The following is a 25,037-nucleotide window of genomic DNA, read 5'->3' as shown; positions in this document are numbered from 1 at the left end:
GCGTCTCTTTTCCCTTGGCCTGTGGGAGGCGTGGGGTTGGAGGTTTGGTGGGTAACGATCTGATAGTAAAAAGTCCATAGGGACGAATCTCAGAGGTTCTGGGGCCAGGATCCCACTGGCTAGAAATTAGGACCCCGTCTTCACTGAAGGCCACCATGGACACCAGGGCTGTCCTGAAACCTCACTTCAGCTGACACTAATTTGGATTTACAGGTGAGCAGTGACAGCTGGGGAAGAAGAAACCTCCCCTGAGGCCAAAAGGGCAGTATTCACAGAACCAAATGCACAGGTGTCAAGTTCAATGTTCACAGATTAAAGAATGCACCCCACCCCTGGACCAGATCATAACTTAAAAGAGTAGGTGGTTCCTGTGAGAACCACAGGACACCTACACGCACCAGACTTCTTGGTAACTGCTCTTTAAAGACCACAGCCCTAAGCTAGTGTCACCTCAGACCTGGCATCCCAGAGGACACTGTGTTACCTCAGCAAAGGTCACTGTAAACAACGTGTCCGACGGAGGCCTTCAGACTGGCCGTGGGAAAGGAGACAGGCCCACTGGCCATCCAGACAGTAAATGAACGAACTAAAGGGAAAGAAAACTTGGGCAAAGTCTCCAATTATCTGCCGTGGAAGACTCGAGTCCTTTCAGATGAGAGACATTACGGAAATTCTTAGAGACTATTATTGTATAGATACTACCTATTGGCCAAATGCACTTAATTTTAATACAGCTGAACCATTTGTATGCAAGTCAAGAGGACACAAAACCAAAGCTGCTGTTCCCTCCTGCCATCGTACAGGTGAGTGTCAGCTACCAGAAATGTCGCATTTCATGGTAAGGGAGAAGCTGAGATTCTGAATTTAAGAATTGTAGGTGGGCTTGCTCAATATTCCCAAAGCTGTCCAGTCTCCGCTGGCTGGCTTGGGTTTTGGACAGAATATGACTCTTCTGAGACATTGCCCCACATTGATTTTGGCCTCAATATTAAAGAAAAAGTTAACTGAAGTAAAATGAGGCATTTAAATTGAATTTCGTGTTTTATCCCCCCATTTAAATGAGGTGTGGGGGGAAGAGAATGCTGAACTTTTTTTTTTTTTTTGTCCTTGTAATGAGTCCTATTTTATCGGTAGCTAGGATCCCTTGTTACAAACACTTCTTGTTCAGGATTATATTCTTTGGGTTTATTGGAACAGGAAGTGCTGAAAAAGTCAAACATCATTTCTGAAGAAAAAGGAGTTGCAATGGCTTAAGAGTTTAAACTAAGAAGGGAGCTCAGAGAAGTACTTTCAGCGTAGGAATGAACAGTATTTTCAAATTGCAGAATACAGAGTTGCCCTCTCTCAAAAGGGGGCTCTATGGAACACAAACATAAAGGAAGCATAGGTACAGTTTAAGAGCCTTTGACGCAGTAATTCTTCCAGGCCATAACCATACAAATCCGATCATTTAGACGTGACAAATTTCTATATACAAAAAAACATGTAACTTTCAACCTTTATGCTGCTTTTTTGTTTTTTTTTTTACAAACAAGGTATGAAACTCATTGTTTCAACAGATCCATATCTTTCAAACACTGAATCATTTCGACATTCATTTTTTCTTTTGTGCAATTTTTTTAAACATTACCTGTACTCCTCAAAGTGAGTGCCTCAAAAAATGTTTTCTTCAGCTTCTCAAATTAGGTGTACATTAAAAAGAAAAGAAAATTCCCACAAGGTCTAGTGCTACAAGAAAAGATCCTATCAGTAAGGTAACACATTTGAAGCGAGGTCATCTACGTAGAAGAAATCTCAGCTCCAGAGTAGAGATGTGCAAATTGTTTGGAGTTTCCCTATCAACAGAAACACAACACTGTCCGTGGAAAAGAGAGGAAACCAACCCCACACAATAGCATATGCATGTGCTTTATAAAAAAGTATATTCTCTGTATATTTATTACTTGATGTCTTAAATTCTCTATTTCAGAAATTCTGGGTTGAAAACACAAAAGTGGAAGCAAAGGCCTCCACTCCACTTTACAGAATTGAGAAAAAAAAAAAAAGCATAATTCCCTTTTCTTTCATATCACCGCCAGAGAGGCTGGACTGGGCCACGGAGACTGCCGGCCCTGTTGTCACCTGGAATTATCACGGGTGACTAGGAAATAGGAAGTGCAAAGGGTTTTAGGGAGAACAGACCACAGTTTGTTGAGCTGCTTGCGGTTCATGAAACAGTAACCATGGCAACCAACACAGCTCAAAAAGCCTGGCCTTCTGTCCCAAGAGCTCTGCTTCTTCACCCAAATCTGAAATAGCATGGCATTAGTGTCTTCAAAAGCATCTGACATTTTTCTCTCAATGAAAGAAATAGGTTTCCTTAGTAGTCACAGATGTTAAAGGGTATTATCAATTGTTTCCTTAAAAAACAAACAAACAAAAAATTCCAAAGCTACAACAAAAATAAATTTTGGCAACATATTTCAGTAAGGATCAAACTATGTGCAAAGAGTGGATTTTATGATCGCTAGGAGCTACTGTTCGTCGTGAACATGCAGCACTATATTGCAGTCTATGCAGGGTCTAAGGAGCAATCCACAAGGTGCAGGAAACCCAAACGTTCCTTGAAGCTGTGCGACCCTACCCCAGAGCAGTCGAAGTGCTGCCTCTGGACACATCAGTGTGCCACTCACGCGCCAGCCCCGTCCCTGAGTAAGAGGTGTGAAAGGTCCCGCAGAGTTCCGTGTAGGGGAGGAGGAAGCTGCTGCCACTTCCTGCTGGGGGAGAAACCCAACACACTCACCCAACAAAAAACACATAGGGTCACACTTCCGAGTTAGAAATGGGATCGACAACGGCAATGAAAAAGTCAAACCACCCCAAAGCAAACTGGGCGAGTTGGGGAAAACGAAACTGACTGACATAGAAAATTATCCTGAAAGTCCAAATGAAAATGCAATTTGGATTTCCACTTCAAAAGATTTGAGGTAAGCGGCACCCATCTGTGTATCTCCACCCCAGTGTGGCCCAGACAGACTGAAATAATTCTTAAGCTAAACATTCTAAGGAACAGTCATTTTCCATATTTAGAAATCCTTATAAAGAGAGGTTCTTGTTTGTTGGTTTCTTATTATATTTTTTCTTTTCACCCTGACTAATTTCTCAGTGATTGTGTTCCATTGTAAACGCAAAAGGCCTGCTGTTATTAGTTTAAAAATGGAAAACAGGAAAGAAGGAACTGAAGACGGCTGTCAGTAAATATTGCAAAGTGGACATAGTACAGAGGCACATGGCTGATCCTTGTAAGCGGCAGGGCACCGAAGAATTTCTACGCCTGTCATTGCTAGGTTTGCTACACAGGAGCGGTGACAAAGGCTGCTCAGGGAGCCTCAGGCTTACCAATGTCCGCAAACAAGAGGAGGCTCCCTGTCCCCTGGATGTTCTTCCTATTTGAAGAGAAAGCTGCCACAGGAGCGGTGAGCAGGGTCCGCAGGCAGCCGCTCCGCAGCCACTGGCCCTCACGCTCAGAGCGCTGCACACCGGGATGCGCTTCCTGCCCAGGCTCAGAGGTGCGGCTCAACGTCTCAAGGACTGACCTGAGGAGGGGCCTGCCCACTTGCTGAAAAGGGCCTGGAAAATGGGGGCGATCCTGGCCATAGTGCTGCAGAGTGCACCTTAGAAATGACTCTGCCTCCTTCCTCTCCACATTCACTACTCCTCATGGTGATGGGGAACTGCAGCTTGTCCCCCAGATCTCCTTTGCTCTTTCTGCAGCATGGCGACAGACACCTGGGCTCCTGGAGGCTCCTGCCCAGCACTCAGCATCACAGCAGCAGGGGGAGCGCACGCAGTGGGAGGCTCTCCCCTTCCTGGCTCCTTCCCTCCAGACAAGGAAAAAGCCCCGAAAGGGTATGAGCTTCAGCTAGAGCACACTGATCAGACTCTATTGGCACAGAAAGTATTGCACATGCTAACGAAGCAGGAGAATGAAATGGGACGTTTATAAAGAACCAATTCTCTTACAGTTCCTATACCTGAAATAGAAGCACGAAAATGATGATGTTCCTATTGCTCCAAGCCATGGATGTTTTCCCACTTTAGTGTTGGTGTTGTGGATCCAGTTGGTTCAATACTCAAAGTGAGCCAGAAGGTGGTGTGTGTTTTTCTGAGTCCATGTGAGTGGCTGTAATTAGTGGTACTAATGAGGACGACGTCGATGTGGCAGCCGTATTCCTCTTACCATCAAAAGTTATAAAACAAAAAGAAAACCAAAACCTAATAACTGCAAGTGCCCTGAGCAGAATATATGGAAGATTAAGCAAGTTCTCTGAACAGAAACGCTTTAAAAATACAGCACTAAATAAGCATTGTGACTGGGAGAATGGGCCCATCCAGCTCTCCGCTAGCATGCTGAGAGGGTAATGAAATTTGAAGGAAGTCCAGGACCGGTTCTAACTATTCTATATCTATTCAAATGTTTTTTGGTACATCCCAGAAAATGGGTTATAAAAAAAATCATTAGTCCTGGTGAGAACAAAATGTGAAGGAATACCAGATAGCCAAAATGTGGGTTGACGTTAGAACGTCTTTTTTAAATTTGTGAAATGGAAAAAGTACTATTTTCAATGGTAAAAGAAAAAAATCACAAGTATTTGTTCAGATTAGTTGTAGCCATTCCAAGTAAGAATATTTTTAAAAGAAATTCTCCCTGCTCATAAAGCTTTTTTAAAACGTACTTTGAGATGCAAACTCAAAACCTGCAAATAGTATTTCCGTTCTCTGGGAATGAAAGGCTTAAACTATAAAATGCCCTTTCTGGGTTTGTACCAAACATTAAATCATGATTTGATTGGAGATTGGGGAAAAAAAAGTCACTCTGGAAATAATATTAACAACAACAGCAATGAAGTAATTGTTTAAAAAAACAAACAAAACTTGCTCACATATAGAAATGTCTCTATGGAAAACTCTCTCAATGAATTTGAAGAAAATTCTCAGAGTTGTCCTGCTAAGACCTGGGTTTTGTGACAGATGTGGCAGAACGACCAAAATGAATTTTGAAAGGAACATAACCTTATAAAACAGCCTACAGTTTAGGCAGGTTAGAAAGTAATTTTGCTACATTTATTTATGCTCGTTCAGTCCCCCAAACCTTTCCCACAATGTTATTGGATAAGAACTGCAGGAATATCACACAAATTATAAACTCAAGATGTGCAAATCGCAAGGTTCTTTAAAAGTTCATCTTAAAAAGAAAAACACTGGACAAAAATGAGTATTCTTTCTTTCCATCCCTTTTCTCTCAGTTTCTCTGCCAGCTCTGCATATGCCTTTAATTCTTTCTTAAACATCAAAGTGAGAAGTGCCTTCCTGCCAGGCTGTCCTTGGTGGTCGTTCCTTGTCACATACTAGTTCAGAATTCACATTCATCCTGTTACACCACATTGAAACTTTCAATATCTTGACGTGAGAAACTCGCAGAGCTGAATGTAGTTACAGTGTTGAAAAAAGAAAGCAACTTAGTTTTTTTGTTTTTCTTCCCAAAGACTTTAAAGTGAGATACAGTACTTGTTGAATGATAGACCAAGATGCTTGGTAATAAAGTGTGAACAGCATTTTAAGTGCTTAGAGATAGTAATATATATGCTTGTCTTCAAAATCTAATTCCTCACGTCACACTGGAATCTGAAAAAAGTGGCACCCGAGTTGTCCATAGTCATGAACTATAAACAGTACTAGAGTTAAAAGACAAAAGATTTGCAAACCCAATGTGAAGAGCTTCCACTGCTCTCTGAAGAGCAGTTCGTGTCTACCTCTTGGGAGAGAAGTCAATGCGATAACCTGATTGGTTTTCCTAACACTGCACGGAAACCAGAGTGGGTATTTGCTCTCCACCCGCGGCCCACCACCCTGACCAACGCGGAGCGATGCGGCAGGGGCTGCCCCGCCCACCAGACACCGTGGAGGCGTCACTGCTCTAGTGAAGCACAAACGAAATCCCACGTGTGGCAGTTGCTCTTAAAAAAAAAATCAGTGCAGTCAGGCCCCATAGGGGGAAATATATATCTATATGATTAAAAGTTGCTTTTATTGTAAAATATGTTCAAGGGAAAAATGTTCTTTTACACGGTTCTCTTTCCATCTGCTGTTGATGTCTTTCTAGGGTGCCCTGAAGCTGGGTCCCTGATATTTATTTTGCACATGAGACCTCCTGAGGACATGTCTCTGGACCTCCAATCCCGTGCTGAGAGCAAGAGAGAGTGGGACGGGGGAGGCAGAGAGAAAGAGACCCTCACTTGTTGTGGCACCCCTGCAGCCCCACACACACGCACCCCCTGCAATTCCCTTGCCTCAGAACTTCCTTGGGAAACCAGAAAGCGCGCCCAGTGGATGCTTCCGTGCGGCTAGAAAAGGCAGGCTCTCTAAAGCCACATTCATTTCCACCAGGATGCCTGGCGCCTGGACTGGCCCTGTTCTAGCCCCCCAACTTGCCCACTGACAGACAATCAGAAAAAGCATATGCACCCATCTCCTGCGCAACACCAGCTGTAACTCTAATGACAAGGTTATAACAGAAACCTAAAGGAAGAGGATAACATGTAAATACTGTGTTATTTAGCCTACAGTACAGTAATCTGGATACAAATGATAAGGGAGAGCCGAATTTCCTTTCCCCACACTGCTTCTACTTGCCTACATTAGACCGGCCTTCAATGCAAATCTTAACCTCCTGAGGAATTAGAGAAGGCTTAGGAAGAGTCAAAGGTGGCTCGTCTTCCGACTTCTCCAGTTTGCGGGTCTCCGGCGCCGACCACCTCCTCTTCCTCGTTGCGGGCTTGCTGGGTTCTATTTTGGTGAGCAAGGGCGCGGCAGGCAATCCTATTTTTTCTGGAAACTTCAGTTCGCCATTCTCAGAGAGCATCTGGGCACTTCCCTGATTGATTCCGTTTTCCTGCTCTGTGTACCTGTGTCTACTGCCCGCGAGGGTGTCGGTCTTTGAGTGCTTCAGCAGGACGCTGGCGGGATCCACGGACTGGCCCTTTTTAACAGAGCCGTTCTTCAGGTTCTTGAGGGTCAGCGAGATGCAGACATCCCCAACGGAGAGTTTGGAACACGGCAAATCAAAGAGTTGGCTGGTTCTCTCTGGACAGCAGGATGACCAGCCCTGTCCAAACACAAAAAAAGGATACTCTACCAAGACTTCCACGCTGACCTATGAAAACAGTGAGAGACAGAGGAAAAAGAAAGGAAACCAATGAAAACATTTTATTATGGTTTTATTTCACACACACACACACAGAAGCTACATGGAGGAAAAAAAGACTTAGTTCCAGAAACCTCCTCCACTAACACATGAATGAGGCGTTTAATTTTCTGCTGCACCTGTACTTACCATATGCAGATATTGGGCAGAAGCCAGGGTGACAGTCCATTCAGTACTCAAAATATCTTTTCACTGAGTATCAGCTCTATAACTGGTTTCCATTAAAATAAGTGAACGGACCCCCAAGGATGAAAGAACATCTATTTAGTGTTCAGCTCTGACCAGAAAGCTCTGCGGGTGATTCATACGCAAGATACAGTCTTGTGTTTTATCAGCTCCCTGGACAAATGCTCTTCTCATGGGTAACAGGGCTAACACGGATCAGAGTTAGACCGTATGTGAGCTCCATGAGGCAGGCGCTTACGTGTTTATCACTGTATCCCTGGCCCCTGGAAAGGTATCTGGCACATAGTTCAGCCTTAATATTTACTGGATAAATGAAGGTGTACCCTGAGAATTCAGGGGAAGCAGAATCAGTGAGGGCTAGAGTCAGCAGTGAGCGCTTTCAACCAGGACCTGAGGGATGGGCAGAGTCTGGAAAGGTTTGAGCGGAGAACACTGCTTGTCCACCTGTAAGGTCAAGCCCAGATAGTCAAATCAGTTTCTGCGTTTGTTTGAAAACAAGTATTGAAAGTTGGGGAAGCCCAGGATCTTTTCCATAGCTGCCATTTTTCTCCACACTACTACGTGCCATGAACTGTGCTAAGGAAATAGATTGAAAAAGATAGTCCTGGTCCCAAAGGAATTCACAATCAAGTGGGCAAAAAAGGCATATGAACAGTAATTGCCAATAAATGTGGCGAGTGGGGTTATAATAATTTGCACAGTGTTAAGTTGTGGGGGGCCAAAGACTCGTTGGAGAAGACGCGAGGACTTTTTCTTAAGTGAGGATACACTGTGCTGGTTTTGAAAAGCAATGGGGACAGAACAGAGGTGTGGTTGCAGGAAAGAAACACTCCTGGAAGTAGGAATATGTATATACAGGCCAGGGGACAGTGTGTGCAGGGATCTGCAAACTGTCTAGTGAAAGTCTTCCTATTGCCATTAAATTAGGGTGAAATGCACTTGAGGTTTTCATAGTTGAACTTCCATAGAAATTTAATTTCTTCATCTTTATGCTATATAAAAAAAGAAAAAGAAAATAATGAAGTAGCTTTAAAAAGTCCATTTTCAAGAGTTTTTCTAGAAGAGAACAACTAAATACTCTGAAAAACAAACAGATGCTCTGGACAAAATGTAAACAAACAAACAAAAAATCCCTGCATCAGGATCAGGAAAGGGTGAGGCCCGGAGGTGTGAATGTTGCTTGGGGCTAGTTCCTCCACGGGCATTTGCACTTTCCAAAGTGGAGCAGTTGTGAAATCAAGTGGGCTTTTGTGATTTCCAAAGCATTGGGGCTGGCGGGGGGAGGGAAGGGGTTGTGGGGAGGGCAGGGAGTGGAGGTCAGGGCACACAAAGGAGGGGCGCTCTATGGTAAGCCCACTCTTTCGGGTTGTGATTCCAAAGTTCTCTACACGAGGAGTGACGTGAACCAGAGGCAAACAAGTTTTCTCAAGGTCTGAAGCTCAAAATTTAATTATGTTAGTCCCTAAATTGGTTTAAAGTTTTGAACTATTTCCAAAATTTTTCAAGTAAAAGACATTAATTTAAAGGGGGAAGGAAGTCCATGAACAGACCAGATGACACGAATAAAAATAATTAGAAACAACAGATAATAAAATATACCCACAGGGACTTCTGATACAGAGTCATCAGATACAGATTTTAAAATGACCATGTTCACAAGAACATAGGAGATTAAAGACAAGCGTGAGGATTTTGGTAGAGAACTAGAATCTACTTTTAAAAGATCCATGAAATTCTAGAACAAAAAAGCATCCACTAAAATAAAGAATATAATGGATTTCCCAACAGAGTAAACATCGTTGAAGAGAAAATTAGTGAACTGGATTCGTTAATTAGAATCTTAGGAGGAACACAGAGCCAAGAAGATGGCTAATACAGAAGGGAGGGTAAGAGACCTACAACGCACACTGAGACGATCCATCAGACACGTAATCTGAACCCTATGAGGAGGAAAGAGAGATCACTGGGCGGAAATAATACTTAAGAAGATAATGGCTAAGAATTTTCTAAAAATGGTAAGAGATAATAAGCCACAGATTCAAGAAGTCCTAACCCCCAAGCAGGAAAAATACAAAGAAATTCTCACCGAGGCAGATCATAGTTTAACTGCTGTAAACCAAAGACAGGAAAAAAGATCACCTTAACAGCCTTCAGAACAAAATATACATTATATCCAAATAAGCAACAATTAAACTCACAGTGAACTTTTCAATAAAAATAATGGAAGCTAGAAAACAATGGAATATCTTTAAAGTACTAAATAAAAAATAAAAAAGGAGCTGCCAGCCAAGAATTCAATGTCAAACAAAAATTCCTTCAAGAATGAAGGCAAAATAAAGACATTTTTCAGACACACAGTAATTGAGAGAATTCACCAGCAACAGATATACTAGGGAATATACTAAAGAGCAGTCTTTAGGTAGAGGAAAATTGGAACGAGGTGGAAGACTATAGGTGCAGGGAGGGAAGGAAAGCAAAGAGAATGGCAGATACAGATGGTCAACAGACATATGAAAAGATGCTCAAAGTCATCAGAGAAATGCAACTTAAAACTACAATGAGATATCACCTCACACCTGTCAGAATGACTATCATCAATAAATCAACAACCAACAAGTGCTGGCAAGGATGTGGGGAAAGGGAAGCCCTTTTGCACTGTTGGTGGGAATGCAGATTGGTGCAGCCACTGTGGAAAAGAGTATGGAGATAACTCAAAAAATTAAAAATGGATCTGCCTTTTGACCCAGTGATCCCCCATCTGGGAATATATCTGAAGGAACCCAAAACACTAATTCAGAAGAACATAAGCACCCCTATATTCATTGAAGAATCACTTACAGTCACCAAGGTATGGGAGCCGCCCAAGTGTCCATCAGTAGATGAGTGGATAAAATAACTATGGTACATTTACACAATGGAATTCTACTTGGCTGTAAAAAAGAAGAAACTTGTACCCTTTCTGACAGTATAAATGGGCCTGAAGAACATTAAGCTGAGTGAAATAAGCCCATCAGAAAAAGACAAATACCATATGATTTCACTCATACGTGGAATCTAATGAATAAACTGAACTAACAAGGAACATTGGGACAGACTCAAAGATGGAGAGCAGATGACAGCTAGTTGAGATGAGAGGTTGGGGGATGGAGGGATTGAGCAAAAAGGAGAAATGACTCATGGACATGGGCAACAGTGTGGTGATTGCTGAGGGGATAAGGAGACTCAATGGTAATGGAAAGAATACAATAAAGATTAAATTTTTACAATTTTTTTAAAAAAGCTAAAAGTTTTTGAGTATCTACTATCTGTCAAACATTCTGTACAAACTTTACAAAAAACATTTTATTTAATGCTAGTGAAAAAAAGCACTGTTGTTCCAATTTACATATAAGGAACTATAGTCTCAGAGATATTAAATCACTTGCCTGATGTCATAGCTATAAATTGATGGGACTGGGATTGAATCCCAGTCTCTTTGACCACAAACCCATTTTCTTTTTCCTAAGCTCCTGATCTCTGCCTCTATGAATGAAGATATCATAATACCACCAAAAGAGATGAACTTGACATTCCTACTACCCCGAACAGTGGTGAATCTCACTTGCAATAAATAGGGTCAAAATGGCACGAGCTCATGGATTTGTTTCATGGAACAGAAAACTGAAATACCGTCTGCCTTATACCTACCCATACCATTCTAGTCTCCCCATAGAAGTGTGTGATGAGGCTGATATTCAATTACAGAACCACGTTCATATCACACACATGTGTATTTGCATATGCAGATTTACCATCAGACTTCCAAGTTGCAGTCTCAGATGGGGATGCCCGCTGAGTTCCACTCGGGAGTACCACCCTGGAGCTGGCCGCATAAATCCCGCCCCAAACCTGTTGGAGCCATAACATCACAAGCTGAGCAGAGGAACAACTCCTACTTCAAGTGGGCATTGTTCAACTGTATCTCCCAGTCATAACAACAAAGTTCTCAAGTGCGAATATCTCCTAAGGGCCTCTACCAGCCGCACTGTTTGCTCACCCCTGCCTAACAACTGTCAGATGCCACGTGATGTTCGTAATAGTAGGAGCCCTCTTTGCAGACATATTGGCCTCTTTTTTGGTTTGACATGTTCTTAGATGATTCCCTGGCTTGGGCAGTCTGTCTCCTTGCTGACAGGTTCTTGGTATGTCAGCCATACTGTACACACTCCTCAGAGCAGCCAATATTCCACGTTCTGAAAATAATACCTACTGTATATTCACAGACAAATCTGAGACTTCTACACGTTACCAAGTATCTGTAGACTCACTAAGAAGAAATGTTTTCAAGGCCTTTATAGTAAGTAACGCTACTGATTATTCCAAAGGCTACAATGTAGATGCATATGCTCCCAAATCCATGTACCATAACGTCTTGGGGCATTTGGAAGCCCTTCATCACTCCCTCATGTCAGAGCTGCAAAGACAGGTCTTAGAATTAAATGCCGTGAAGTGGTCTATAGCTTGAACAGTCTAACTGAAGATTCATGAAAGAAAAGTGATGAGGGGAAGAGAAGAATATTTAAGATATGCACTAAAAAAAGTTGATGATAATGACATTTATTTCAACTTGGACAGGTTTGGGAAAATATATTCTGCCCCTTCCAAGGCTTGCCTTTGATCCCTTCCTCCCAACGGCGCTTTGTCCCCTGGGAAAGATGCTACACCATACCTCCGCAGGTATGTCAGACAAATGAGGAGCGAAGGACTATTCAGATGGGATCACTGTAAGCAGTAGACTGGACAGCTCACACCAAGTGCTGTCTTCCTCCTCACTAATTCTTCATCCCTGCTAATATTTATCCTCAGATATTTTCCTCCTCCCTAATTAGGTAGCTTGAATTATCTAGATAATGCGCTGTATTTGGCCAGCATATATGTAAACTAAAAAAGTTTTTTCCGTTTCTTCGGTAAAAGTTAAACTCTCATTGCACATGCCTTAGATAAGCACACTAAAGTATTCATAACACATCTGTTTATTTCATAATTAGGTTTGTCCGAAGGATATAAACATTCTTAAAAGTTAACTGATCATTAACAGTTAATGAACAAATCATACCGAGGGATTTTTTCAGTGAGAGTAGTATATACGGTTAAGTCTGTCTGCTTGAAGTTCCCTTGGAGAGAAGCCTTACCTACCTCAACACACGCTGCCAAGGCCGGCAGGTACTGTGTTGGACATGAAACAGCTGATGGGATTTTGTGACATGATGTTACTCTAAACTAGAATGATGAGTCTGTGAATTACTTGAATTTGAGACCCATGCAGGTCTCTCTACGGTGCTAAGAGCTTCAAAATGTTGTTGACCAAGTGTTCCCACTCTAGGTTTTCCAGCTGTAATAAAGTTCAGTAACGACACTGAGTACTGCTAAGTGTTAGAGACTGCAGAAGAGTACTTATTGGGTAGGACCTAGCTCTTGCTTCAGTGGGGAGACAGAGCGTGCATCCAAACCGTATCTGGATACTGGCCACCATGTTTTCTGATGATGTCCACTTGGACATCTATTGGTAACTCAAATGTAATTGTGTCCAGAACAGACCTCCTGATAGGCCCCTGCCTACTGGTGCCTCCTTTATTCCCCTTAGCTCCATGAATGGCACCCCCATTCTGCCAGTCATTTGGGCCAAGGGCCTGGGAATCCCACTTGACTTGGTTCTTTCTCTCATACCGCACTCATTCAAACCACAGAACAAGTCCTATCCGTCCTCTCTTCCAAATATATCTGGAATGAGACCATTTCTCACTGCCTCTACTGCCACTGTTCTGGCCGAGCCAGCTTCTTCGCACTGGGAGAACAGCCACCACGAGCAAGCCCGCCATGGTCTGCAGTCCACCCCTATTCACTGCACTGCGGTGACTTGTCTTCCAGTGGTCCTTTTTTAAAATTTTTAATCCTCAACCAAGGACATTTTCCCATTGCTTTGAGAGAGACAGGAAGGTAAAGAAACACTGATTGGTTACCTCCCGTATGTGCCCAGACCACGGACTGTATGCACTCCAACCAGAGATCGAACCCACACCTAGATATGTGCCCTAACTGGGAATCGAACTTGCTACCTTTCAGTTACAGAACAATGCTCCACCCGAGCCACACTGGCCAGGGCTCCTGTTGGTCCTATAATTCCACTTGCACCTCTGGGTCTATGCACACGCTAGTCCCTGCATTTGGAATCCTTTTTGCCCTGTGCACCTCTGTCACCTCTCATTCCCCTTCTCCGAGAGAGGTCCCCTGACCATCCTATCTGAAATACCAACACCCCGTCCCTAGTGTCCCGGCCCTCTCCATGCTGCTCTGTTTTTTTCCCACAACACTTACATTTTTTGAGGCATTATTTTTTTTACCCTCATATTTGCCTGTTTCATCATTTTCCCCAAACTCCCCACAAGACTGTGTGCTCCACAAGGGCTAAGATATTACCTGTTTTGCTCATCTTTCTATCCCCAGAGTCTAGGATACTTTCTGGCATGTAACAGGTGCTCAGTACAATCTGAATAACTAGTTCCAGGTTTGCCTTCCACCTGTAAAAGCACTGCAACAGCACCAATGGCCAACAGAGGTCAGTGTTCAGATGCAGAGAGGCTCTGGCAGTCCTTGCTTCTTCCCGGCAGCTACTACTAAACTGGGCGTACAGTCCTCTGGGGAGAGCAGCAGCGCCTTCCAGGGCTGGCTCACCCCTAACGGCAGTGTCCCAGCGTCCAGGGCTGAGCCACAGCAGCCCCGCGGAGCCCTCCCCTGTCAGATGCTGAGCTCATCGTGACTTCATAGAATCATACTTCAGTTCCTTTCTCTCTACTCTTGAGGTTCTTTTTTGCTATTTCAGCTGTGATAATAATCATTCATTTTTTTGACCTTGTAGTGGGTACAGACGGTCTCTAATTACACCCTAATGAACATATATTCCTGGGGCAGCACCCTATAAACCCAAAGCATGTTACAGGAGTCCTGGCAGCTCGACACAGTCCAGTTTTTCCACCCCACACACACGTCTTTTTCCCAAACATGCAGCTAAGCAGTCTGCAGGATGAAATGGGGGCACAAAGACCCTCTGTCCTTTTGTCCGCTCGAGGCCCTTGTCTTTCATCTCCGGATGCCTGGTAAGCGTACTTCTCTTTGTCTGGTCTGACCACCCCTCACCCTCCTCCTGCTGGTGCAGGCGCCCCCACTTGCTCACCACTGCTGCTACGAGAAATCTGCCTTCCCCTCCCTCTCTCCAGTCCCTAAACCAGCTCTCCACACCGATCACCGCCGCCTTCCGTTCAGGACGGAGGAGCCAGGACGAGCAGGCAACACATCTGGCTAATAATGATTTGTTCCATATTGCAGCCCTGGTCTGGCTAATGCCTGGCTTTTATGATCATTCTCTGGTCTCCTGTAAGTTCAATAAAATTCCTTTAACTACTTAGTCAATAACCATTATATCCCAACCTTGCACCATAAACACATATTTATGCTGTTTGCATATTTCGATCTTAGCTGGGTGCTGTCTACACATGCACGTATGTACGTATCTCTAAAAACAAAATATAAAGGAAACAAAATGTCTGTTGCTTAAACTTGTCTCCCATCTCTTTAATAAGAATCCTTGTTTTTAGAAATGTGAAGGGCATCTGTTTTACAAAACCTTTTTGCTTGATACTCTTCTAAATGTACCAATTCTTCTTGTACCTGGGAGCAGTGACACCTCAGAAGCTGGGTTTCAGTGAGTATGACCTGCTTTCGGTGAAATTATTGAACTGGGAATTCCTGACTTTGCCTGCAAATGAAATTCTTGATCCTGTTTCCCACGAGAGAAGAGCCAGTCTGCTCTCCTTGAAGGCCGGTTTGCATGGCCACATCCTCTACACCAGGAACACCAGACAGCCCTGGGACGACAACAAAAGGGCTGAGCAAGAGACCCATTTATGTCAATGTTTAAAATCCACTAAGAAAGCTCTGGCCAGGTGGCTCATTTGGTTGGGGCACCAACCCATGCACCAAAAGCTTGAAATTCGATTTCTGGTGGGGGCACACACCTAGGCTGTGGGTTCAATCCACTGTCGGGGAATGTACAGGAGGCAACTAATCAATGTTTCTCTCTCACACTGACATTTCTCTGTCTCTTCTGTCTCCCCCCCCCCCCCCCCCGTGTCTCAAAAATCAATGAACATATCCTCAGGTGCTGATTAAAAAATCATTAATAAAAACAGTCACAACTCTTCAGTTGAGCGTAAGGATATCTGTGAGCATCCTGTTTAAACTATTTGCCCATGTGCCGCGAAGCCTGACCCAGTCCTTGGTGGAAGCGTTTCAGGTTTGTTCAGTAAACCCCGTGCTGGTGCAGACAGAGGGGCCTCCGAAGACCAATCCCGAGTGACATGTTGAGTTCTCCTCACTCGGCTCCTGGAGCCTCCGCTGCTGGGAGGTCCCATTGGGATCTCCCTGCTCAGCAAGCGACCAGGGCACCTCTCAGGCACACAGATTCTATCTCACTTGCCCGCCTCTCTTGGGGTTTAAAATGTGTGCCCTAAAGAACAACATTATTCAGTGCCAGAAATGAGCTATCAAAGCCACAGGAAGAAGAGGAGGAGCCCTCAGTGAAGACTGCCAAGTGACAGAGCGCAGTCTGAACGGCCCAGGCACTGGAAGAGCCCAGCTGCACGACCCTCTGGAACAGGCAGAGCTCCGGAGCTGTGGGCGATCAGTGGCTGCCCGGGCTCTGGGGCGGGGGCCAGGGGGGTTGGGGAGGATAAGTAGGTGTAGCATAAAGGGTTTTTAGAGCCGTGATACTATTTTGTGTGACACTGTAGTGCTGGACACATGTCATTACACATTTGTCAAATCCCACAGAATGTCCGGCACAGGCAGTAAACCCTAATGTCAACCACTGACTTGAGTTAGTAACGATGCATCAATACTGGCTCATCAGTTGTAACAAATACACTACACAAATGCAAGATTTAAATAATAGGGGAAACTGTGTCTGGGAACTACTTTTAACAATGAAAGTTTATTTTTTGAAAAGCTATATACAACAGTTGTCTAAGAGAATCTGCTTCAATAGTATACGTGCAATCACCTAGCTGGGGCATTTGTATCACACAAAGGCTAAAGCGGAGCCTTTTTTTTCTTTGTGTTTTCTTTGGAAGGGGACACACACACACACAGACAAAAATGTGGTTGGCTACTGCTTCTCCACTGGAGCCTGTCCGGGACTAGAGCTGAGATGGGGATCATCACCGAGACTGGACCACAGGCCCAGCACTGGGCTTTGGACACAGCGCTGCCACTACCTCCTTTTTAGAAAAATTCTCACCTGAGGATATATATTCATTAATTTATTAGAGAGAGAGGAAGAGGGGGAGGGAGAGAGAGTTGGTTACAATTGGTTGCTTCCTGTATGCACCCACAACCTAGGTGTGTACTCTGACTGGGAATTGAACCCGCAACCATTTGGTATATGGGACAATGCTCCAAACAACTAAGCCACCTGGCCAGGGCTACTACCTCTTTTTTTGATCCATTAAGATTCATTTCTACTAGGCTCCGTGTGTGAGGCATTGGCACGTCGCTTTGCCTTGGCTGCTAAGGGACTATACAGGCTTATGTGCTGCTTGCATGAGGGCTTTGGCTATTTTTAGGCACCAGCTAATCCATTAACTGCATAATGCTGCCACTGATGACTCACAGAATACAGCAGTCAAATTAAAAAATAGTGGAATGAAAGAAAAGCCATGGGTAAACGTGCAGTAAGCACATCATTATACCGTGCTGTACGAGCGAACGCGCAGACACCTCTCCCCCCACCAGAGAGCTGGGAGAAGGAGATGGCACTGAATATTAAGCAGTCGCCAACGCGGTAAAGGGAAGCAGTCACCCCAGCAGGATCTAGGAAGTGATAGACAGTCCTATGAACATAAGGAGCTCGGCAGTTAGGAAAGAAGCAGTCCAAGAAAAGTGTCAGCCCGGAGCACTTTGCAAATAAAATTTACTACAATTCTTCTGAGCCAATTTTGCATCTTCTTCAGAAAAGTTGAGGCCTGGGGAGCATGAGACAGAGGGGTCAGAGACTGCTCCCAGATAGGGGAGCTGAAGGCCCCCCTGGGTGGGCCCCTCCTAGTGGGCACACTGCAGAAGGGGCCGTGAGCCCCTGCCTCTGCCTGGCTCCTCTTATTGATGTGGACGGCTGGACCGCCAAGGCATCCCTCCGGTGCAGCACACGCTCAGAAATCCACACATGTATATGCCACATGTGTAAGTGGCTGCATGGGTGCTCCTGGGCCATTCATGGGAACGTGCCACAGGAAGGCAGGTGGGCAAACGGCTCACTGCGCTCACTGGAAAAGTTCAGCCTCCTTTCTAGGCTTTCCTAAACTGTCTCTCCTTCCATCAACTCTTTTAGAACATGGAGCCTTTTATTTATCTTTCAGGAGCTAACCATTTCCCTTCTCAGGGCCAAAGTCATCTAAGTGAAGTAGGGAAGGGAAACTAACCCTGTTGAGGGCCTACTACGTGCTACATATTGTGCTGGTTCCTTTGAATGTATTTTCTTTAATTCTTACAGCAGCCCCCATTATTTCCACTATGCAACTGAGAAAGGAAGGCTTAGATGTTGTAACCTGCATGATAAATCACTAGTGCAGTAATTTGTAAATGATTTGTATGAGGGCCCAGTGCTACAGAGCGCAGAGGTGGAGGACAGATTCAGAGCACGGTCTTTTTGGCTCCTGGTCCCGCATTTTCCTACCAGCAGACCTGCTTCCCGCCCCAGCAGGTGATGCCACACGCTCTTACTGAATCACACTGGTCCCCCTGTTCATGCTACTGCCCGGGGTCTCCTCTGGGACTCGCCGCAGACTTAGTAACTCAAACTTAGAGAATATTAAGTGGATTATATTTGGGGGTGAGGCCCCAAGGGATGTGAATTCTACTGTCCCTTGGAAATGTCCACTAGAGTCACCAAGGCTGAGAGGAAGGTATAGTAGAAGCAGCGACTCTCCCACCTGGGGTGGAACATGCTACCTGTCCTTCACTGGAAGAGGAAGAAGACTGCAGTGTGACCCAAAGAGGCTTGGTGTGGAGCACACAGTTGTAAGGGGCAACTCCTGGAATCCCTCTTCTCTTCCCACAGCTCCTGGGGTGGAGGAACTCAGCTGCACAGAAATGCTGCGTTCAGTATGACATGTCCCCAGGGATGGTGATGAGGATGTGGAAGTATTTTTCTCTTATACTGTCTCGTCTGGGCTTCAGCTGGAAGCACCATTGGAGGTGTCTTTCTACAATAATAATCAGGAATTCAGCTCCTTAAAAATAATCACCAAAAAACAACCCCCCCCCCCTCAGTTTTGTGGAGATTGGCTTTCGTTCCCATCAGGTCTACGTGTGGATCATTAGCACGAGGTCAACAGAGGTTCCCTTTATGCCCCCTCCCCCCAGCTTTGGTAGCCGATGCAGGGGAATTTCACAAGTGATGCTCTGCAAGGCAAGAAGGACAGCAAAGGATGACAAAACAAGGAGGCCCACGGTGTTACCGGGTGTAAGGAGTCATCTGCCTGTTTTGAGATGAGAAAAATGGCAGCTCTGAGAGGAAAAGCAACTCGTCTTGCAGCCGACCAGCACCCAGGCTCATGGCTCTCTGCACACTGCTCGGCCTTCACGGGGATGCCCACTGTGGGCTGTGTGAGGTCAGGCTTCCCGGTGGCTCTCCAACCACGCAGGATTTATGCCCAAGGTCCCAAGGCCATCTATTGTGGGAAAGCCAGCTCTGCTCCCACAACTTCCGCGATCAAATTTGTGATTCCGCTAATGAAGTTAAACAATTTGCACATTTCTAATCTCTCTGTGGGTGTAAGTGTTAGCGATTTCTAGTCAGTTGGGAAGACAGGGACTGTTCCTCAGGCAGGGGAGAAGGCTCTCGCAGTGACACGGGTCGCAGAGTGGGGCACTCCACCCCCGGAATGTGAATTACATCCAGACTATAGTTCTCTCTGCTCTCTTTCTGATTCTCCACTGATTCCGCTCCTGTCACTTGTGCCAAACACAGCTGGTGGAGTATTTTCACTGGGATGATGTCAGCCTGTTTCTGATAGGCTTCTCGGTAAAGTGACAAATCGTTGGCTGTGTTGGGGGCTCGCACTTTGTTTCCACGACAGCCCTCTCGCCATTCTTTGAGGGAGCTCTTCCCAGCATGCAGCTGGACCACACAGGGCCGTCCTGACAGACCTGCGAACAGGCTGTGACAAATACTCTACCTTCTAATTTGCACCTTGGCTGTCAGCAAAGAGACTAGTGGTCTGGCTATGGGAAGAAAATGAGACTTGGCCTGGAAGCCAATTTCTCTATCATTTAAGCTTTCATTGTGTGAAGTATCAAGCAGGAAAAGCCCAGAGAGATGCTTGCTTTCTCTCTAAGACCTGCCAGGTCCATCTGAAACCTGAAGAGGCCTGTGAGCTCAGGCCCGAGAGGCTGCCAGGGCCTCAAGATGCAGCCTGCAGCCAGAGCTGCTCTTTATGCCCAGGGTGAAAGAGATGCTGGTCAGGAACCAGTAGCGTTTCAGAATCACACCTCTTTCCATGCCCACCTCTGTGCACACAAACACTTTAAGAATGAAAATAGTACTTGGAAAAACACATTTACTTTCCATTCTTGTTTATTCTTCATGCTTCCCCTGGGGTCTGTTAAAAGACAACTGTGCTGAAGAGAACTCATTTTGTTTTCCTTCCAGGACCCACCCCAATCCACAAAGGAAGGTCAGAACGAACAGCAACCACATCTGGGCAGTGAGTTCTAAACAATGATGCCATCTAAAAAAATCTTGACTTTTGCCCTTTTTTTCCATTCAGAACTTTGAGATATCTTTCTTAGGCCCTACCAGAGTGTAGGCCTACGGTGACACCCCAGCATAGAAAAGGAGGGTGTTGGGGGCCGAAAGCCCTTGGAAGGCAGGCCCCCTGATGCTGTGCAGGATCCCATACCCCTTGTTCGCAGGCAGTTTCCAGAAAACACTTTGGAAAACTGGACTCCCATCCACCTTATTTGATCTTTTAAAAATATACTTAAGACAATTCAAACCATTTACTAATTTGTCTTTTGGGGTTTGTTTTATTTTCTGTGAATGTCTCAACTATCAGCTAAAAAGCCTTGACCCTTTTTACCTCAAACCTGAAGGAGGCACCGTCATAGAGAGAGTTTCAAGGTCCCTGATGGAAACATTCCTAGGGAAGCTCCCACGGGGCCTGACATGTTTGACTTAAGCAACCTGGGCAGTGCAGTTGCTGTTTCCACATAAATGGGCTGTAGAATAAATGCATGTAAGATACTTGAGACACTGGAACAGGATGGACTGAGGGAGCCCAGCACAGCACCTGGCACAGCCCTGACCTCTCGAGTTCGTTAACCATGTCTTCTATTTTCTGTGTGCTGATGCTCTGACATCCAGGGGCCTTGCTGGCTTTGGAGGGACTGACCCCTCAGGGTTAGCTAATTCCTAGAGACAGCAACTGACTCTCCTGGGAGACAGCTGTCTACATGTAAACCACCTGCCCAGCCACCTCCCCCATCAGGCTCTCAGACTCCAGACCACTGTCCACCTGCCCTAGTCACCCCACAGCAGGTGCCAGACAACCAGAGACAGAGCCCACTGAAGTTATTCAAAACAGCCAGTCCTCAACCTGCTTCCCCTTTCTCATCCACTCCTCCCCACGGGATCAGTAAAGGTTCCTGCCCACTGCTCCCTCCACCTCCCAACCCTGGGCTCCCCCGTGTGGCCCCTGCAGCAGGTCCCCTCTCTTGAGCTCTGAGTGTGAGAAGCTACACGTTCAATGGCCATTATCTCCTCATCCATTGGCCCTGCCTGAACAAGAATAAAACCTGAATTTAAAACGCAGATGTTGGTACCAGACGTGGTGACTCTGGGCATCTAAGGTCCTTAACCAACCAGCAGCATCTTCCTCACACAGAAAAAAGGGTCAGAATGGCCTCTAGCAGGGCCTTAAACGCTGCTGCAGCCTTTCTCAATCAGGTCTCTATCTGCACCACAGAACAAAAACAACACAGCTCCAGTGGTGATGTTCGGAAATCGTCCTGAGGGTGGTACCTGGCTAGCCCTCTAGATGAAGAGCAGTTAGTTAACTGCAAACAGCAGACGTCTGGGGGGCATTAATGCTTCATTCTCTTAGACAGGATTCAGTATGAAGTGCAGGTATTAGTGAAAACCTTTACTTTGCCCCACAGCACAGATGGGCCTGCCTCCTGGAAGAAATTCATCTTGCCAGGAAATGGCGTGGGGGTGTGGCAGGGTTTCCCCGCCTGTGTGGCTTGGGCGAACATTACCTGTGCCCGGTGCTCCCCGACGGCGAACTGGATCACAGCGACGCCCGGGCTGTGGCCGTCCTCGATCCTCTCCACAGTGCTGGAGTCGATCTTCAGGTCATTGCTGATTTCTGCGCTCTGGATGAAGTCTTCCGTCTTCAAGTCTTCCACCTTCTTCAGCTCCCCGTTGGCCAACTGGATGATGGAGCCTTTCATGAAATAGGGGGGCAGTGTCGGGGGAGCTGCCGCTGGGGACGCCACGGACTGCACCACGGGCAGGTGGATCTGCGCCTGCACCATGGCCGGGTAGGCGGCCTGGGTGACCAGGGCCTCTGGGCTGAAGCTCTCGCTCTTGGGAAGGGCGGTGGTGACGAAGGTGTGAGGCACTGCTGCGAACTGGGGCGACGACGTGGCTATCGCAGAGGCTGCCCCCGACCCCTCCACGTCGGCACTGCCAACCGGGATGAGCAGGGGCTGGGTGCCGGGGATGACCAGGTGCTGGGGCAGGCTGCCCGCGTAGGTGATCGCTTGCTGCTGGCCGCTCAGGTAGCCGATGACAGGTGGCTGAGTCCCTGTGTAGAAGGCTGTGGCTGGCAGTCCAACTGGAAGTGGCTCCGAAGCGCTATGTGTGGTCTGAATGACCGTGTGGGGTGACAGTGTGGCGACGGTGGCGGCCTTCACGCTGTCGGGGCCCAGAGCCTGTTGGGGCGAGAGCGCGTAGGATCGGTGCCCGGCCTTCCCTAAATGCAGGCCACTTTTGTCATTGAGGGTGGAGGGGGAGGCCTCGCGGTGTGCGGCCTGCTGTGCTTCCAGGTCGGAGACAGGGGTGCTGCTGTTGGGCAGAACCATCACAGAGGCCCGGACGCCGGCGGAGTCGCGACTGCCATAGTCGGCGGGGCTGGGGTGGACAACCACGTGCCTGGGCTCGTAGGGGTGAGGTGCTGACTTGCTGCTGGCCTTCACCAGGCCCAGGTCGGCCGAGGTGGGAGCCCCATACCTCCGGCCCTTCTCCATCTCCCCGTTCAGGATCTCCTTGGCCTGCATGGCCTGCTGCAGCCTGCTGCTCTCGGCTTTCTTGGTGGCCTCCCGAGTAACAAAGTGGCTGCCAGAGTCGGTGTATTGCACTACGACCTGGGGGGAGGGTCCCAGGGTGATCGTGTGTGGGATCATCGTCTGGTGGGGGTGGAGGTGGATGGGGATGGCCGGAGGCGAGGCCGTGCGCCCCACGTTCTGTGGAGAGCTGGCAATGTGGACGTACTGGTTCTGCTGGGTGGGTGGTGGGGACCCTGGTGCCATGAGCCCTGGAGTCCTGCCTAAGTGCTGCTGCTGCTGCTCAGCCTTGTGTCCTGAGGCTTGGCTCAGACTGCCCATGTTGGCCAGCAGAGTGGAATAGGCCTCCAGCTGGGAGCGCTGGGATGGAGTGGTGGCACCCCCGGCAGAGGCCACTGCACTGGTGGCGGGGCTGGCCGTAGGGGAGATCAGCTGTGGAGGGATAAACCCTGCGTAGGGCCCGCTGTATTGGGAGGACCCAATGAACTGGAAAGTGTGCGGCAGGTGAGCATACTGCACAGGAGACACCGGAGTCCCTGACTGCGGGGGAGGGTACACCGTGGGCAGCGTGGTGGTCGCTGGCACAGACCTGGGCGCGCTGGGTGGGGAGTAGTCCAGCCCCGTGGACAGCGCTTTGTGTAAACCTATTCCCTGTTGTAAACCGAGCTCCACTGAAGTCCCCGTTGGGCCCTGCCTCCCACCCCCGAGACTTCGGCCGCCAGGGTTGCCCGGGAGCCATGCCACGCCCTCCGCCCTGTGGTTGTCGCTGGGAAGGACTGCGGCCTTCTCCTCTGAAGGCCGACTGGTGGCGGGGATCTCGCGCTTCTTGGGAGGCAGGCATTCGTTGCTCCGCTCTTGGTTGGATTTCATTTTTTGCCGTCCCCCCTCCACGGTGACTGTTTCACTGTCTCGCTGGCTCTGATTTTAGTCTGATAAACGGAAAGTCACATTTGATTTCTGTGGGGGATCCAGGCTCTTCATGAGGAATCATCTCCCCGTGGGTGCGATCCACCAGCCGCAGCTCTGGAATCTGGGAAAAGGAAGAGGGTAGTGACAAGGGGAAGAGGGAAGGGAAGAGAAAGGAAAAGAGGGAACAGAAATCAAGATATCAGCACCAGAAAAGGACATCCTTCGCAAGACTAAGACTAGGCTTTGGCTTCATTGTGAATTCTGAAAACCTGATTCTAGCTCCAGCATTAAAACAGGTCAGCATAACAAGAAGATTATTTGCAACGTCGAGCCAACTTTAAACGTCACAACTTAAAGCAGATGCCTTTTTGTGAAGTTAACAACTCCTCTAAGATATGTTTCTCAACGCATTCTCTCCTTTTTCGCTCTTTTCTTATCAGAAGGTTAGACAATGTGTTTCTTAGGTTTCCCTTTCAGAAGTGCTGGCAAATCAAATGAAGCCACAGGGAGGATGGCATCAGTGAAGGTCACCCCTGCCCTGCCCTCAGAGCTGGGCCCCAGGGGGAGCAGGTTAGGAGCGACAGCCCTGAACTGACTACTTTGCGCATTATCTCTGCACCCTCGTATAGCAGAGCCACTGCTTAAAGACTCCACCTGACCCTGGGTCCATCCTAACTTTGTAGCAATTCTCTCTTCCCTATCACACTCTCTCACACACACACACACACACACACACACACACACGATACACATGCCAACTCAGCAGAGGCGGCCAGAATAATCCTGTTCTCTACAAGTTTCCAAAGAATTCTCAGTATAGCCACTCATATGGTAAACTGAAAACCCAAAGAAATCTGTTGAGATAGTTAAAAAACGAATATGGTTACAGTATTTTTAAAAATGCGGTAATAGGGCCCTGGCCAGGTGGCTCAGTTGGTTGGAGCATTGTCCTGTGCACCAAAAGGTTGCAGGTTCAATCCCTGGTCCGGGCACAGACCTGAGTTGCGGGTTTGATCCCTGGTCAGGGCGCGTATGGGAGGCAACCAATTGATGTTTCTCTCTCACCCTGATGTCTCTCTTTCGCTTTCTCTCCCTTCCTCTCTCTCTAAAACCAACAAACATATTTTCGGGTGAGGATTAAAACAAATGTGATAATCAGGCAGATGCACTGAAGGTTTCCTTAGTGATGTTTACACACTTGCTTCATTCCTGACTCTTTCCAAGTGGCCTTTGAATTTCCTCTTCACCCCCATCACCTTGTTCCTTGGAAAGAGCCAGCCTACCATTAACTCATGGACGCATATCTCAGTCTCTCAGAAACTGC

At 46.8% G+C, this 25,037-nt stretch overlaps 2 protein-coding genes across 2 annotated transcripts; both read right to left on the bottom strand.

The window, feature by feature from the left end:
- Window positions 1-23,674, bottom strand: ATXN1 (ataxin 1). Its single transcript, XM_045199523.3, has 2 exons — window positions 21,776-23,674; window positions 1-7,192 (listed from the first exon to the last, which is right to left on the bottom strand). The coding sequence occupies exons 1-2, from the start codon at window positions 23,672-23,674 to the stop codon at window positions 6,665-6,667; spliced, it is 2,427 nt and encodes an 808-aa protein (XP_045055458.2). The 3' UTR covers window positions 1-6,664.
- A 31-nt stretch (window positions 23,675-23,705) lies between these two features.
- Window positions 23,706-23,795, bottom strand: LOC128780447 (uncharacterized). The gene has a single exon (XM_071220968.1). It carries the CDS (start codon window positions 23,793-23,795, stop codon window positions 23,706-23,708), a length of 90 nt encoding a protein of 29 aa, XP_071077069.1.
- Window positions 23,796-25,037: the final 1,242 nt, after the last annotated feature.

This window comes from Desmodus rotundus, chromosome 3, assembly GCF_022682495.2.
Source record: "Desmodus rotundus isolate HL8 chromosome 3, HLdesRot8A.1, whole genome shotgun sequence".
Lineage (NCBI taxonomy): Eukaryota > Metazoa > Chordata > Mammalia > Chiroptera > Phyllostomidae > Desmodus > Desmodus rotundus.
This window is presented reverse-complemented; position numbering and strand designations above follow the sequence as displayed.

What these genes read in the sequence shown, in the direction of transcription:
- LOC128780447 (XM_071220968.1), bottom strand. Translation starts at nt 23,795, where the DNA reads ATGATTCCTCATGAAGAGCCTGGATCCCCCACAGAAATCAAATGTGAC.
- ATXN1 (XM_045199523.3), bottom strand. Translation starts at nt 23,674, where the DNA reads ATGAAATCCAACCAAGAGCGGAGCAACGAATGCCTGCCTCCCAAGAAG. An exon ending in TCGGGGAGCACCGGGCACAG is followed by an intron (nt 7,193 to 21,775) that starts GTAATGTTCGCC and finishes CTGTTTTCATAG; the next exon opens with GTCAGCGTGGAAGTCTTGGT.